This window comes from Drosophila elegans, unplaced genomic scaffold (genome assembly GCF_018152505.1).
Source record: "Drosophila elegans isolate 14027-0461.03 unplaced genomic scaffold, ASM1815250v1 contig_208, whole genome shotgun sequence".
In the NCBI taxonomy this organism is placed as follows: domain Eukaryota; kingdom Metazoa; phylum Arthropoda; class Insecta; order Diptera; family Drosophilidae; genus Drosophila; species Drosophila elegans.
Window position 1 is genome coordinate 426,491 of NW_024545578.1, and position 16,358 is coordinate 442,848.

The 16,358-nt window shown below is 43.0% G+C and overlaps 2 protein-coding genes across 2 annotated transcripts; both read right to left on the reverse strand.

Moving 5' to 3' along the window:
• Nucleotides 1-9,947: 9,947 nt before the first annotated feature.
• Nucleotides 9,948-12,472, reverse strand: LOC108145703 (probable G-protein coupled receptor Mth-like 8). Its single transcript, XM_017271264.2, has 6 exons — nt 11,628-12,472; nt 11,413-11,569; nt 11,028-11,219; nt 10,749-10,967; nt 10,332-10,689; nt 9,948-10,273 (listed from the first exon to the last, which is right to left on the reverse strand). The coding sequence occupies exons 1-6, from the start codon at nt 12,132-12,134 to the stop codon at nt 10,225-10,227; spliced, it is 1,482 nt and encodes a 493-aa protein (XP_017126753.1). The 5' UTR covers nt 12,135-12,472; the 3' UTR covers nt 9,948-10,224.
• Nucleotides 12,473-13,497: 1,025 nt separating this feature from the next.
• On the reverse strand, nt 13,498-15,956 carry LOC108146540 (probable G-protein coupled receptor Mth-like 9). The gene is made up of 7 exons (XM_017272581.2): nt 14,956-15,956; nt 14,706-14,897; nt 14,415-14,648; nt 14,193-14,349; nt 13,929-14,132; nt 13,788-13,867; nt 13,498-13,720 (listed from the first exon to the last, which is right to left on the reverse strand). The coding sequence occupies exons 1-7, from the start codon at nt 15,593-15,595 to the stop codon at nt 13,686-13,688; spliced, it is 1,542 nt and encodes a 513-aa protein (XP_017128070.1). The 5' UTR covers nt 15,596-15,956; the 3' UTR covers nt 13,498-13,685.
• Between the last annotated feature and the right edge of the window lie 402 nt (nt 15,957-16,358).

Sequence of the window (16,358 nt, forward strand, 5' to 3'; positions counted from 1 at the left end):
ACTGCATATATCTTTCAAAATCATTAGATCCCCAGCTTAATACAGGGTAGAGAAAGCACCAAAAATTCCAGACAACTAAAAGCTTTCACGAGAAACTAACGAAGGCAAACGGTGGTAGTGGGGGTGGTGAGTAGGGCGTCAGTGGGAGCTGGCAGATGATTAGGGCAGATGTCGTTTTTCGTGTGGGGGTGGCACATACCGGTACAGCAGCCACTAGCCCAGCCCCTCCGACTTTCTATATCCCCCCTCCCTTGTGCCATTCTGCAGCAGACGTCTTTATGGTCGTCGCCGCTGTTGTTTTCCACGCTCGTTGACGACTGTACTTTGGTCGCCTGTTCCTGCCGGTGGCTCCTTCTTCTGGTCCTACAGTCCTCCTGTTCCACCATTGTGCTGTCCTATTTTTGTGAGCCGAACCACGCCCCAATGGCGGCGGACTCCTGGACTCCTTCTCGAGATTAATGCCAGAGCACCGGGCTACTCCATAACAATTGATTTCCTTATTTATTCATGCGACTCCCACCCACAACCTCCAACTGCTTGTATCCTTGTTTCCTTGGCTCGTTGACTCCGTCTTAACGGAGTTTTATTGCTTTCGGATTGTCGTCGATAGGTACACTTGTCTATGAAGCAAAGAGTTGGGCAGGTAGTAGGCATAAAGGAGACTTGTTGTCATGGCTTTTAATCCCTCACCCAGACGGGTAAAACTCCACTTCAGGGTCAATAACATCCTGGCGAATTGTAATTAACAAAGGAAATAAGTTATTCCAGCAGTCGAGTGGTTTTCCACTTGAAGGAAAACTTGAAAAACTTGTTGAAACAATTTCGGAGAATTTTGCAGACTTTTGTTTCATTTCCACTGTTCGGCGAAGTAAAATTTGGGGATAAAGAAAGCTTAAATAGTACTGAGATTAAATTAATCAACAGAGGAAGAAAAACTTACAAAAATATCATAAGAAGTTGGGAAGAACTTTACCAGCTCTTTGACCAAAACTTTGGTTTCTTTTCCACTGTTCCACTAATTGAAAAAAAAATTAAAAACCTAGGAAAATCATATAAACAGCAACCGCAAAAAGGAGGGAGAAGGCAAAAAGAACGAAGGTGGAGGTAGCAAAAATCCCGTGGCGCCTTTGATGAAAGGGTTAGAAAAAGCAAACAGCAAAAACAAAGAAAGGGTTTCCCAGGGGCGGGGATGCAGTGGGTGGGTGGGTTGTATATGGAGTGGGGGTGGTGAGTGGTAATGCTGCTGGTCCTGCGCTGACTGGTAATAACCCGATCCCATTCACGACCCCACGCTGCAAAAATAGGAAAATGTCAAATGAAGCGCGCGCGTTTTGCATGTCAAAGAGTGAAGGTTGTGGGGCTGTAGAAAATCTGGGAGGGTTTTGGACATTCAGGGAAGGGGAGCTTTATAAGAGGTTCTGGAGAGCCTTCAATGGCCCTCGACTCAGTGGATCTCCGCGACTAAAGGAGTTTGCATTGACACTTGACTTTAAATTGAGCGAATGTTGTTTTCTGCTCTTCCGACAAAAAAAAGCGAACAAGAAATCGTTGCATATTTAGCAGGGTAAGAAAGGGGGTGGTGTGGTGTTCATAAATGTGAGTTACGTGTAGGATGGAAAGTGGACGCCTCACAAAACCCCACTAAACTTTAATGCAATTTATTTTTTTTTAGGGATATGCAGCTCTTGACTTGCCCCCAGGAACTGAGCTAAGTTTTTCTTCCTCACCTTTTTGCTTTTGAGTTTTTTTCCTATTACCAGTTTTCCGCATTTTGCACCTTTGAAGACTTGGTGGGCGTGGCACGTGCTGGCCAATATACAAAATACAGTTTAGGGCTTATGAACTTAACTTTGATGGGATTTGGACTTGCAAGAAAAGGGTGTTGAGTTCTAAAGTGGCTTAGGGGAATGGGGTCGAAAAATAAATTATACTGGTGATCTGAATCTGTGTTTCCAACTTTAAGATTAGCAATCAATAAGAAAACAAAGAAATTACTTTTAAGCTAAAACAACCTTTACCATACTAAATAGTTATTCGTAGCATGATATTTTTCTTATTAAAAACTTCGCTTTAATTTTTGTTACTAAATGCACACCCAATTATAAGACTTTTGAACAAATTAACTATCTTAAGGCATCGTATTCCCACGGAAACCCTGATCAGCCCGATATTTAAAAGGCAATGCGCTGTGCCCCGAAATTAGTAACCGTTAAATTCGAAATTCTTTTGAACTTGCCTGCATCTCGAAGAGCAAGACAATTGAGCCGGTCAACGACTTGCGGCTTCCTCCTTGAACTCGGGATTGTTTGGGATGGTATGCTATGGGGTTCTACGCAACCGATGCCACTGATTCACTTTCAGCTCAAGTCCCGAGTCGAAGACCCAAGTCCCACTGATCACCGACGAATTTTTGTTAATGCGCCGAAAGCGGCGAAAATTTTGTCATGTTTTTTCGCCTTGTTTCTTTATTTCTCCTGCTCGTTGCCCTGTGTGTGCCTTAAGTGACTAATTTAGTGGCTGGAGTTCAACGTATTCCATAAATTTCGACTAAACGTTCAAGGACAATGCGTATCGAGTGTTTACAGAGCGGCGCAGTTGGCGGGGTGTCTTTTTGGGAATTATGTTTGGCTTTATAAATGAATTGATTGAGAGGGCGAAAAAGAAACACCGGGAAGAAACACTACACCGCAAAAAGAGCAAGTAGTACTGCAAGTAGTATTTTTGGGTTAGCAGTTCTTATATACTCTTTAAATGCTATCGTTTTTATAAAGTTTATATTAACCTGTCTATCGCATTAAACTGAGTCTTAAGATACAAATTTATATTAAATTTCTTTGACTGTCAGACCTAAATAATAATTTAATTTCAATTTTTGTTCAAAGGTAAGCATAAGATTAGGAACGAATACAGATATGTAGTTCTGCCTTAAACAGTGCATTAATTGTGGAGTATTACTTTGCGTTATTCTTAGTTCCCTTTCGGTTGGATTGTTTCGTTTCCACTTTTCTGATCGTTGACTCTTTATCGAGGATGAGGAAGATCGTAAGCTCGATGGCAGCGGAAGTCATAACGGTCAAAGCTGCAGTTTGGAGATTAGAAGGAGAAAGGGCCAATAATTGCGGCAGAGTGATAGAGAGGGAGCGCCGAGGCTGCAGACCAATCCGAAGAATGATTTATGCCCCTTGTGCAATTTCTTGCTTGGGGTTTCTTGGCTTCGCTTAGCGCCATGTCTGGGGTGTCGTCTGCCCCCCTTAAAGAGGGAAAAAAAACTGCACACGACGATCAGTACCCCTCCGCTTCTGGCTGTTCCATTGAGCGCCGAGTATCGGCAATCAGTAATTAATGGCTTTGTTAGCTCGCAGTCTTCTCTTCTTCTCTACGGACCCAGCCCAAGTCCCCAGTCTTTGGTCTCCAATCTGCAGTCCGTCCCCATTCCCAGTGCCCCACAACATGTGTATATAATTTTTGATTTTTTGCATTTTGTCTGCGATCTTCAGTTTGCCATTCTTCCCTCTAGTCTTCTTCCCTTCGCCTTCGCCTTCTCCTTCTCCGTCTTCTGTCCGATCAAATACTGGAATTTCGTTGATAGCGCCGCCAACCGCCAAACATCCTGTTGTTTTTCGGATACCGCCTGAATGCCGATGTGATGGGTGGGTATACCAAGCCATAGCTAAGGGGAAACTGGAAATATCGACTAATGCTTATTTTTAGTACCAGTCTCAATTTAAAGGTCTTTACAATCAATTTTTGAAAGTTTAGACTGTTTTTTTTTTATTACTGATGCTTTTGTTTTTTTTTTTTTTTTTTTTAATTTCAGTAACAGCTTCGAAATCATTATGGGCACCCTCTAGTTTCAATCTGGTTTCTTATTTTAAGAGCGGCTTTGATCTTGTCCTTATGGTAAAACCACATTTCTCGGCACACAGATCATTAATGAGTATCTAATTTGAAAATTTAATTTCAGATTCCGGCTCCTGGGTAACTAAGAGTCGATCCTTTATCCGATCGGTTTTCTTGTTTGCCTTGCTTTGTTTTTTCTGCTGCCCGCTGTTGTTGTTGTAGCCTCGATTGTGTCTTTTGGTCTCCGTTTGGCATTTTGCGAACGTCTGCACGTCTGCATATCTGACTCCCGGGGACAGAGGGGGGTGGCTCCCAGGGGTTAGGAGGGGAAGAGGGGGGGGGCGGGGGGCGGGGGGCAGACGTTAGAGCATTTGGTTGCTATTTTTAATGTTGACACGTTTGAAGATCGTTGACTCTCGCGCAGACGGTCAATGTCCACTTGGCCAGCAGACGCAGCATCAGCATCAGCATCAAGAAATGGAAAAGAAGAGGCATCACCAACCAGCAGACGAGGGAATTCTGCATCGTAAATGTGAAATATGCGCGCATTTTTCCTGCCGGTTTCGGTCTGGCGATGACAGAAGCTTAAGGAGCTTCTTTGGCTCTGGCTAGAACTAGGTCTGAAAAGGAATCGTGGCTTTGGGAGAATCGTGTGCGAGCATTGAGAACAATGCGAGAGACTGGCTGGAGACCCAAAAGTGCAATAGATCAACTATCGATCACGATCGGCATTGACTGAACAAATAGATCAGCAGTAAGCAAATCCCCAAGGAGAGCGGTGATCTTTTTATTGGAAAAGATCAGTGGATAGAACCCATCTTTTCAGACTTTAAAAACTGATCAATGTTAAGTATAAAAACGTCTTACCCGAGCTTGGAAATATCACTAACAGATGCTTCTGCCACAAACAATAGTGTGATGAGCTTATGAATTGATCACGAATGCCCTGAGAAGAGTGCTCTCGTTGTGAACCCGAGGAAAACTCTTAAGTTGAATTTTATCCCCAGCAGAAGATGAGCAATACTCCGCAAACAAACTCTTAATCATCATGCGGAAATCCATGGAGTGTAAAAGAGGTTTCTCTGACACTGATGCGACGGCTTCCTTTCACTCCGAGGAGATCGCTCCAATTTGCCATGTCAGGATCGGTTCCTCGATGGGCTCAATTAGCCACACTCCGTGCAAATCGCTGGAGTCTCGAAGCTTCTCTTTCTCCAGGGAATTGTTTGTTGTGGATTTTTTCGGCTCTGACAAGTGACACGATGATCCACTGCGGCTGTCATAAATCTACCGCCCCGATGGGACTGGATTGTTCCTGGAACCGTGGAACTCATCTCGAACAGCTCATCCGTTTCCCCTCCTTTGTTGGTGGTCAAAACGGAGCTGGTAAAAAGTGCAAATCACTTCATTAATGTGCCGCCATCGTTGTCGTTGCCGGAGTTGCAACATTGTTGCCGCAGGGCAACATTTGGGCGGCTGCCCATCATTTAGCTTAATGGATCCGCCGGCACCCAGTTTCCCCCTCGCAGTTCCAAGTTCCCAGCTCGCAATGTTGTGGCCACAAAGATGCTTGACTCAGCCCCGCCCTTGTCCCCCATCTCACTTCCTCCCTTCAAACCTCCTGCGTTCTTTAGTTGTTGACCCGCAAATACAAACGGAACAAGTTCGTCAGCCGCTGGAGTTCCTTGAACGATCTGCCGTCGTCAATGGGTTAAAGCATTTAAAGGAGTCCAGAAAGACGAAGGGAAAATAAGCTCGATCAAAATAATACCTTAGAAAAATTTAAATCACATAAATTGCTAAGAAGTCCTTCAAAATTATAGCCACATTGTAAGAACAAACGAAAATGAATAAGGATTGAATTAGGATACAATTAAAGGATTGATTAAGGGATACAAATATTGATAATATTTGGCTAGTTCTCTGAAGAAATGAATTCACAATGTAAAGACATTTTCGATTTTGTTCACTCAAGAACAGTACTGCCTAAGATACCCTTTAAGCCCAGGGCATGCAAAAAAACGCACACTCATGCCGCGGCGATGTCGCTGTTGTTTTAGTTGTTTATTTACTGCACTGCCCGATGTCGGCGCGAAATGCTCTTCTGCAACATTGTTGCATGGGAATGCCAGACTTCAGTGTTGTCGCTTTGGGTTGGTTCTTCTCGGGTTGGGAGGTGGTGACCGAGTTGCCGGTTGCAAGTCGGAATGCTGCGACTTATTTTGCCGCATCAGCGCTGCAGTTTGTCCGTTAATTGAGCGTTCGACGAGCGATAACCGATGATCCCTGACTATAGGCATGCATATATCTCCATTGCTCCCACTCTTTCGAGCGGGAAGAATTGTAGAGGAGGGCCAAGGTCAAAGATCGATGACGGGAGCTTGCTGAATGTGTCAAGCGCTTTTTGCAGGGGTTTCTTCATTCGCTGTGTAACTTTAATTGCTCTCGTAATTCTCTCAACACTTAAAACGCTTATGGCGCATTGTCCATAGAAAGCCAAACGAAAGCTTCCGAAAAAGAAAACTTGAAAATTGTGTTAAGCATTTACACGTGCCGCAGCCATAAAAGACGGTCCGAGTTTGGGAACCCCTGAAGCGGATGCTCTACTATTGCGGATTTTGCTATGGCTGTGGGGCTCTTGACTTGGCCAAGAGGTGAGCGATCGCCGGAGCGGTCAAGCACGTGTGCAATGGGAATATTGACTGAGGTAAGCTTCATGACTTGGAAGAAAATAAATAAGTAATCAAGTAATTAATCGATATAAATACTCTTTTACTAAAAGTTCCAAATTTCAGCAGTACACTGTTATCGTAACTGAAACAGCTTTTTACTCATCTTACTAACTACAACGCACATTGATCAATGAACTCTGATAGCGCCTCACTTTATCGCGATGCCATAATTATAGGGCATACCAAAACCTCAACTGAATTCCTGAATGACGGAGAATGGTGGAGAGGAGGGGGCCGATCGCTTCAAGCTCTGGCTGTTGTGTAAATTGAACAAACGAAACATTTCGAGCGGCGCACGAAATAAATCTCAAGACCCGCTCAGCAACAACATCAACCTGGTAAACAAACAACAACAAGTGACAAGCACAACAAACAACAATGAGCAAACACAAGTCAAAAATACAGAGGAGAAAAGAAAACGAAACATATAAAAAATGAAGGAGAAACAAATAATAAAAATTTCATGATTACTACGGGCCAAATAAAAAGGTGTCATTGCAGGTGAGAAACGAGAGCACACACAAATGCCACTTTGGAAGTCCGAGCCCAAAGGCCCCTTCTCGAATAACTCATGGGCTATATAGGAAGGGGGTCTAGAGAAGACGGCGTGTGATTATAACTTACTAGAAATCGAAGACATATACTGTGTTTATGCGATGCCCATTTCATGAAGTGGGGAAAAACGTGTGTGCTTTTATTAATTTAGCCTAAACGGGTGAAATGGTTAAGTGCAACCAAGTTAACTCTCTATATAAATTAGGTGGCATTTCAAACGCAAAAGTAAACTATTGAGGTTAAATTAAACTAAATTATTCTCGCCCTTAAATTACCATTGATTGTTTTTGGTCTCCTCTCAGCATTAGTGTTTATTAGGTTTCCTGTTCGCTTTGGCGATAGTTAAAGTATTAAAAATAATCTAAAACTAAAAATAATAGAACCTAATTTTGCACGTGTGGAATCTCTTGTAACATTATTTCAGGAAGTCGTCTGTACCCAGGGGCTGGTTTGATTTCGTGTATTCTTGAATTCATAAAAATAATAGCATAAACATAATAATAGGCAACACCTCTACCACAAACTAACTGTTCATGGGTTTTCATCAATGAATTTATAGTGGTTCTCCCACCCTCCTCTCCAGTTTTCCTACTTTCGACTTGTTTGCCTTTAATTTATCATATTTACCACTTCTCCCCAACTATTTTTAGGCATTTTTCTTGGCTCCTCTTTTAATTCATAAATTATAATGCCTGACTGTTTGAGCTTTTATTAAGAGAGGGTAGGGGAAATGTTGGTCAATTGCTTGTTGGGGACATTTATGGGCATAAATTACTCTACGAGTTGTAAATTTCTCCAAAATGCTAAATTAAAAGTTATTTATTGTATTTGATTTGCTCTACGTGCTTTGTTTGTAAAATGTGCCAGAAAAGTCTTGAGGAGATGGGGAAACAAGTCATTAGGGGACAATAATGTGACCGGAAACGCAGTGGAGAGGGAGTTTTCAATGTGAAATAAGAAGGGTTACAATGCTGAATATTTTAGTGGTGAATTTGTTTATCTTTAACTTTGAATTATGCCCTCAAACTTGAACTAAATCCTAATCTAAGCTCTTTGCAAGTGTAATTAAAGCCAAAGGCATTGGCCATTTATTGCTCCTAGTGGGATTCAAATCACCTTAAAAGTGCCTTGAATGTCTCCGCATGTTAATTAGTGATTTCCAATATCAATATTGCTATCTCAGTCAAATGGAGTTTTGCCCTCCACACATGGAGGTTTTTTAGGGCGTGGCCATGCAGCCGCAACCAGTTAGCCATTTAATGGCTTGTCTAATATCCTTTAACTGCCATCGGGCCATTAAAAAGCATAAAGTCATTTAGTAATTAATTTTCATGTTGGTTCCGTTGCCAGGAGATAGATATGATGGGTCAGAAGAGGGTGAAGGGTGGGCGGGTGCACAGTCTATACGGATGGGGGAGTCCCGAAACAGGGCGCGGTCGAGTTTGGTTTTACTTTTTCCCCTCGCCTCCCTTCTATTCGCCTCTCTTCTTTCTGTAAAATCCTTTTGCACTTTTGCATACGTATATTAACAAAACAAAACACTCGCACACATGCAGGCGAAAAACGCGCCAAACATGTCCTACCTCTCGGGGTTTTCCAGTGCGCACGTCAGGATGCTGGAGCCGCCGATGCCGATGCCGATGCATTTGCCGATTGTGTATGCCGGGTTTATTTCCAGCTTCCATTACTACGAGAATTTTTACTACGTTTTATCGATCCATCTGCTCTCGGTGTGTATTCTGTATCCTGCTGCTGTACGCCCAGCCAAAAAAAGAGCAGGACCATCAAGAGCCGAAGTTGAGTACACCGAGAACACTTGCGTCGGGTTTGGTTTAGAGATGATGTGTGGGTGTGGACCTGTTTGTGGGATGGGTGGGGTGTAGATGGCGGAGTTGGGCGAGGCCACATCAAAAGAGCACCAGCGAAAAGTGGGAAACTCCCGCCCCTCGTTTCACTTTCCACTTGATTCCTTGCGCTTGACAGCCCCCTGCCAGGATGCAAGGATGCAGCTCTCTCGCTGCTCAACTCTCTCAGTCTGTATCGCGGCCATTGACCTCTGATGTCAAACAAAATCGGTGCGCACTTATTATATAGAGAGATCGGGGCAGGAACAGGAACAAGGATTGTGGGGTCTGGCTTCTGGGTACTGGGTACTGGGGACACTCGACCACGGTCCAGGGAATTGCAACTTGGGAAAGGGGATAAAAAGGATGGCAGGATGGCAGGATGGCAGGATGGCTGGCAGGATGAGTGGATTGCCGTGGATTGGATTCTGTGGTGCTGCAGGACCTCGACTAGAGTTGCCTTACGGCCAACTTCAGAGTTTGTTTTGTGTTGTGTAAATTACGTTATTTACGTGTATATTGTTGGCCAGAGTTCGGGTTGCTTTTGTTGTGTGATTCTGGTGGGGAAGCTTAAATTGGATACGCCAGCAATTGGAAATTGTTGCAATTGTTTAACGGTCGAAGGGAAAGGCCAAGAAAGGCCGTAAGCCAAAGCATACGTCAAAAAAAGGTTTCAAATATAAATATTTAGAAGATTTTTAGTATAACATTTACCCATTTTTATTAACCAACTTCAAGACTGTCGAATTCGTTATTTTTTTGGAATTATTAATAAATAGAAAATAAATAAATAATATTACCTTTTTTATTTAAGGGCATTTAAGGGCACTACCACAAAAATTATCGTTAAAAAACACCTTTTCAGCGAATTACAGCAGTTAATAATTGTTTACATGATTATTACATGCTTCGTGTGCTTAGTAAAAGGGAAGCATTTTGCGTCGTTTTTTTAGAACCTTTTTACATAGACTAGACGTTAAAAAAATTCATTTATTGATACCTATTGTCCATTGTGTACAAACAAAGCCCATAAATATTCACATTTAATTATATTTAAAGTAAAACGACTAAACATGTTAGTCTTTCACATATTTTACACATCTTAAACATATTTTAAAATATTCTCTATATGGTTTTTGTCTAGACTGACAGCTGGTTTAAGAAAGATTGTTCAGGGTTGTTGGCCCGACTAATCGCTTCCAGTTGCTCTAAAGCTGCACAGTGACCAGAAAACTGTACTACCAAATTGTATTTCAACCAAAACTCGACAGCGGTACGGAGTTCTCGCAGGTGTCCTCCTCACTTTATAAAATGTATATAGATATTAAAATGTAACATAAGATGATTTCTGTGTACTCACTTATCTATGCGCCGCAGAAAGTTCTGGATCTGCTGATTTTTTCCAATAAGGGCATAAAGCGCCGCAAAACCATGGAAAGCCATGCAGAAGCTCACAGCATAGTTGAGGTGTGATCGCTCCTCCCGGTAGTAGTTAAATGCAAAAACGCATACGCAAACGAGCCACACAAGTGCCGTGTAGCCGACGTACTTCCAAAAGGACCTGAAGCGGTTTTTCTCGATGGATTCGAAGCTCTTCTCAGTCTCGATCTCGGGCTGTTCACTGATATAGATCAGACTGAGAATATAGAAGAATCCGCAAATGGCACAGGCAACAAAAACGGGGGCGTACAAATAAATCATAATTGACCAATTACGAGCTGAAAACCAAGGAAATTAAGGATCATTGCCAAATGTTGAACCCACTAACAGTACTCACGATCAAACCAGCAGGTATCGCCTCCAAAAATCAGCCGGTAACCATAGTAACTAAAGCCCACAAAAAAAGACCATCCCACTGCGATCAGTACGATCGGAGTGAAGATCAGCCAAAACATCAGTTTGGTGAAGACCACGCCGTGGAAGCTCAGGTAGAGCTTGAACGAAATGAAGCTTAGGATGTAAAATGAAAGAACCAGATACATTAGCGCCAAGCTAGCTAAAACGGGCGAAAAAAAATTTGGTAATCACAGGACATTCTTTGGCGGGTACCACTTACGTAGAATGCGACAAGCCGCAATAGAGAGATTCGCTGGGTTGTGCAGCGTGAGATAACCCAACAGGGCATATCCCAAGATCATACAGATGGCGTATGTCTTGATGGCCACACCATAAAAACTGTTGCGCATCTCCGAGCACAACAGGTACACCATTAGCACAATAAACATGGATATTATCGCAATCAAGAGGCCTGGAAAGAGAATCAGCTGGATAAATTTGGAGCGAAAAATCATTTCTTGCGATCAAACTATCACTCGGCACCCGCAATTTCCTTCTGTTGTTTCAGTAATTACTTTTATGAGCGTACTATTTTTAAAACATACAAATTTGCCCCGAATGAAATTGAAAGCATATTTGTGATTGTGTTTGTTTTTGTTACTCACATATGGCGTAGGTCCATTCCCGCACGCCCAAAACAAAGTGTAGCTTCTCTGGGGCGCAGGCCAATGGTTGCCACTCCCAAGTGAAGTTCCCATGGAGCAGGGGAGTGAAGCAATAGTGCTTGGAGAATATGTGACCCCGATGGCTAATTGTTCCGTTCTAAAGTGAAGAGTCGATTGAAAATTAGGTGTTTGAAAAGATCTATCTCATTACGCACCTCGTGTAGTGTCCAATGAACGTATTCGAATCCCTTGGTGACCGCCTTCATGTGCCCACACGGAGTGTCCACATGGATACTAAAACGTGGCTGCAGTGCCACATCCCTCAGACTGCCATTGTTCAACTCCACCTCCATGTGGCTCTGCGAGGGAAGAGTGGACAGCTCGGCGGTTGGGACTGAACATTGCCTCCTCTCTAGGTCGTAGATCTCGCCCTCCTGACAGCAAATCCGCACGCAAGGAGTCTTTTTGCAGACACAGGCCCTCAGATGTGGTGTTGCCGGAATGCGGATGCCGTTCTCGATGACAAAGTCATAGACGGCCACGAAATGGTGGGGAATCACAGTCCAGTTGTGCACGTAGGAACCATCCGAACCGTAGCTTCCCGTGATATTTGCCGTGTCGATAAAGGCGCAAGGATAGTGCGTCTCTTCGTGGTATCCCGACGAAGAGTGTGCTGCCGCAAGGATGAAGAGGAGGCCAAACTGCGCCATTCGAAGAGACATTTTTGACTGCTGATCTCTCTGTTTGGTTGCAATCTATTTGCTCCGAACACTTTTTTGTTTACGTTAGAGCGTCCAATTTATGCCTGTTTACCTCCAGACGATTGCCAAACCGATATCGAACCGAATCGAAATGAAATGAAATGAAATGAAATGAAATGGACTAGATAGACACCGAATAGTAATGCACTGATGGCGCCGCTCAAAGTCGGAGGTGCGAGCCGTTAATTGAGTGAGCGCCGGATCATCATCTGCTCCTGACACGGTACGAACTTCGACTGTTGGCCGAATCCCAGCGAACTCAATCGAAGGCAGTCTGCTGTGGTGTCTGTGGTGTTTTTTTTGTGGCATGGCAAAGCGCACACCCACTTTGCTTGGAGGTGTTCGAGGAACGTGTGGCATTTTGTTTACAACAACAACAAAAAAAAAGGGGAAAACAGACAGAGTCCGGAAATCATCAAAATGGTCAGGAAATGCTCTATAGTTTAAAGACTAGATAATCGAATGATGTGTTCAGATATTTCTGATTATATTTTATGGAAATAAAGAAGGAAAAGATTAAACTTCTTGTAATTGGTATTTTTATTTATTATATATTTGACTTTAGTTCTTAAGTTAAAAAATACGTTAACAAATTAATTACAATAATAATTTTCTAAGAAGAACTCATTTGGTCTAACTCTGTTATCAATATTTAGAAAATTAAATCCTCTTTAAAATGTATATATATTTTTGATTAACAAATTTATATATTTTGTCCGCTTAATTCTGACCTTGAAACACAATTCCCTTATCAACCACTAAACTTTATATCTTTCCACAAAAATTAGTGTCTTTGCTATTCGTATATCTTTAACTCCTTTAAAAAAGTGAAATATTCGCGCAAAAAGTATTGGACCGGATACTCTGTAGACATAGACATGGATTCACATATACTAGTACAGATAGGTAGATGGGATAAAGGCGTTTTGACCATTGTCAATTGCGTCATTAACGGAGCATTTGTTGCGTGCCACTTAGCTTGCGGCTAATCCAGCCGACCCATCCAACTACAATTCATCCAATCCTACCGACTCGAGGCACGTCATCGAATCAATCGACCCTCGTGGGTGGACATTCGAGGAATAGTTTACGATTTGGCCGTTAACCGGGAACCCTCTTTGATAGGTCTGCCTAGAGCTTTGCCTCTGGACAAATTATTCATAAAGGAAACAATTTGTAAGGGAAGAAGGTTGTTGCGAAACCTAAAGAATCAAGAATTTATTCGCTTAACGGAATTAATTTGTGTGGCAGTTTTGCGGATTTTGAGGAAGATTGCGATGTGAAATATTCCATTGATGATCAAAGTGGAGGTGAAATCACAATATTTTGTTTGGCACTGATAACTCTGAACAAATCGGAGAAGTGCTCTTCATAAGTTTATTGAATCTTTTTCTTAGGGCTAATATACTGAGGCACTTATTGTATATACACTTATCTGTGTGCGACAGACTAAATGAGTCATAAGCTACGCGAATACCAGAGTTCATAGATGAGCAATCATCTCAGTTCCATTTAAAGTGATGTCACTGTCGGCTTATAGGGAGAGTCTGTAAAAGAAAGGAATTTTATTTAAATTAAATAAGATAAAGTCCAGGTAAATGTCTTTGTACGCACCTGAAGATTTTAGGTCGCCTTTCTCATCAAATTTGTAAACGCGAGCATTAATGACACTTAGATCAGTCTGACTTGATTCTCTGCAGAAAAGTCAAAAAATTATGTAAAATTCCAATCTGATGTTCGGAAATCAAAACTTACACATTGATGGCCCACCAGGATTTCACGTGCAAATTCTTCCCAAGTAACAGAATAAATCCAGCTATTGCTAAGCCCAGAATGCAAATTCCACTCCAAAAGTCAATGATGAAGAAATGCTCTCTCACTCTGGCCATTATATAGACCACTATTTCACGAATCCAGACAGCAAACACGCCCACTATGTAGGCACTGAAGGCGTAAAAACTGGATGGAAATACAGGATTAATTTGTGGTAAGGTTTGAACTTCCATCCGAGGTGCTTACTGAGTCTTGACAATCTTCAGTTGAGTGCCCAATATGTACTGTGTATCCGGTGGCAGTTCGTAGATGGAAAAGTAGGCCTTTAAGCAGCACACAATGCTGAAAACCAGTAGAATTGCAATGGGTCCGTAGTAGTAGATCAAAATACCCCAGGTTCGAACTAAAATCGCATAGTTAAATATGTTTGTATTAGTAATGAGTGATTTATATTATTTTATAGCTTACTGTCGAACCAGCAATAGTCTTCTCCCATGCCTGGCTTGTAGTGTTTGGGCAACTTGGAGTCCTGGGCAAAGGACACTAAAAACCGAAGACCAACCACTGCCAGGACTGCCAAAGCATACGACAACCGACGAACCCAGTTCCTAATAGCCTTTCGTTTAAATTTGAGCAGAAAGTCAAAACTGCAAATGGCCAGGAAGACGAAGGACAGCATGATGCAGAAGTAGGCCAGAAAACCTTGGGAACAAAAACAGTAAGTTAAGTGCTGGAGGTTAAAGATTTATCATAACGCACCTATATTCCTGCAAGCTGCATGCGAGAGCTTCATGGGATTCTTCAAGGCCAAGTAGACCAACAAGGAGTAGCCCACAATCATGGAGAGCAGATAATAGATGATCAGTTGGCCATAGTGACTTTTCCGGGCATCTCTCACAGAACCAAGGAGGGAGAGGATAAATATATTTATAATGATGGCTATAATACTGCCTGAAAAAAAACATTATTCTTATTCCTCAAAAAGTGTAGAACCATTGACTGCACGTACATATGGCGTAGATCCATACTCGGTAGCCCGTTTGGAAGCGTTCGCAGCTGAGTGGAGTGAGTTCCCACTGATCGGGCTTGTGTTCCAGGGGGCTAAAACAATACTCATCAGTGGTCCACAGGCGGTTGTCCCTCGCCAGCGATCCATTCTCGAAAAGATCCCACTGCCAGAAGCTCTCGTGCTTCTTGTCAACGAACTTGTTCCGGCACCCGAGTTCTGTGCGCACCACAAACCGATCGACAATGCGCACTTGATCCACCGACCGATTGCCGTAGGTCAGCTCCACATGAGTGGACTCCCGTATCTGGTGTGGCTTTGAACAGTTCCAGTGCTTGGAGTCGAACACGAGACTCGCTGGACAACAGAAGCTGATGCAGGATTTTAGCAGGCAGACGCATCCGCGCAGGTGTTTCTTGGCCCGGTACTCGACGCCGTCGATAACCTTGAAGGAATACTCCGCCATCAAATGTGGTGGGACCACCACGCCGGCATACGAGTAGGAGCCATCCTTCATCCGGAGACCATCAGTAATGTTAACCGTGTCTGCATAGGCACAGGGATGGTCCGCACTGGCGATCTCCAGTGATCGTACGCCCACAAAGAGCCAAAGGCCCATTGGGATGATCCAAAGCGATGCCATGGCTAACTGAAACACACTTGGTGGAAGTTCGGTTTGATCGTTCGTCGACCTGACGTCACAGGCTGAGCAGCTCGATAATTAAGTAAACAAATATGTGAAGCGATCGCCGTTCGCTTTGGGCAATGCACGCACACTTGCCGAGTCACAAATCCACAGCCAACAACATTCGAAACAAAAAAGTGACAACGACGCTGGCGCGGGTCTAAAAACGGCTGCGATTGCGACAACGACAACACCAAAAAGAACAACCATAAACATAAAAGCCTGATGGAGAGACTCTCCCAGTTTGTTTTTCTCTCTTTAAACGACAAACCGGCAACCGCAACGCAGCTCCATGCTGGCCAAGAATAAAAAACAGACTAACTGATTAGCCAGCCCCAAAACCAGACGCGACCACAAGCAACCGGCAAAGCAGCGATGGGGACCAGTCCGTCCCCTTCCGTCCCCCTCCACTGAAATCGGCTATGGAATCTCAACCAGCGCGACTGGCACATTCAAAATTTATTTTTTGATAGGCCCCAGTGCTGTGGTGTTAGCTATTTTAGCCATTTACAGGAAAAGGCGTTGGAAAATATATGTAGTATTATAATTTTAAGACTGTTTAATGTTTTCTAAACCGTAAAAGTTTTTAATGAAAACGAAATTTTCGACTCCAACTTGTTGATCTAAAGGGCTTTACCTAGGCTTCGTTTTTTACAAATTCGAAAACTCAACACGGTGTATGTCAATACTAAAACAATTTTCGCCTAACGAGAGGTTTGTT

Coding starts and splice junctions, on each gene's coding strand:
- LOC108145703 (XM_017271264.2), bottom strand. CDS start 12,134: ATGTCTCTTCGAATGGCGCAGTTTGGCCTCCTCTTCATCCTTGCGGCA. Junction 11,570..11,627: donor TTCATTGGACACTACACGAG/GTGCGTAATGAG, acceptor TCTTCACTTTAG/AACGGAACAATTAGCCATCG. Junction 10,274..10,331: donor TTTCTGCGGCGCATAGATAA/GTGAGTACACAG, acceptor CATTTTATAAAG/TGAGGAGGACACCTGCGAGA.
- LOC108146540 (XM_017272581.2), bottom strand. CDS start 15,595: ATGGCATCGCTTTGGATCATCCCAATGGGCCTTTGGCTCTTTGTGGGC. Junction 14,898..14,955: donor AGTATGGATCTACGCCATAT/GTACGTGCAGTC, acceptor GTTTTTTTTCAG/GCAGTATTATAGCCATCATT. Junction 13,721..13,787: donor AGGCGACCTAAAATCTTCAG/GTGCGTACAAAG, acceptor TTTCTTTTACAG/ACTCTCCCTATAAGCCGACA.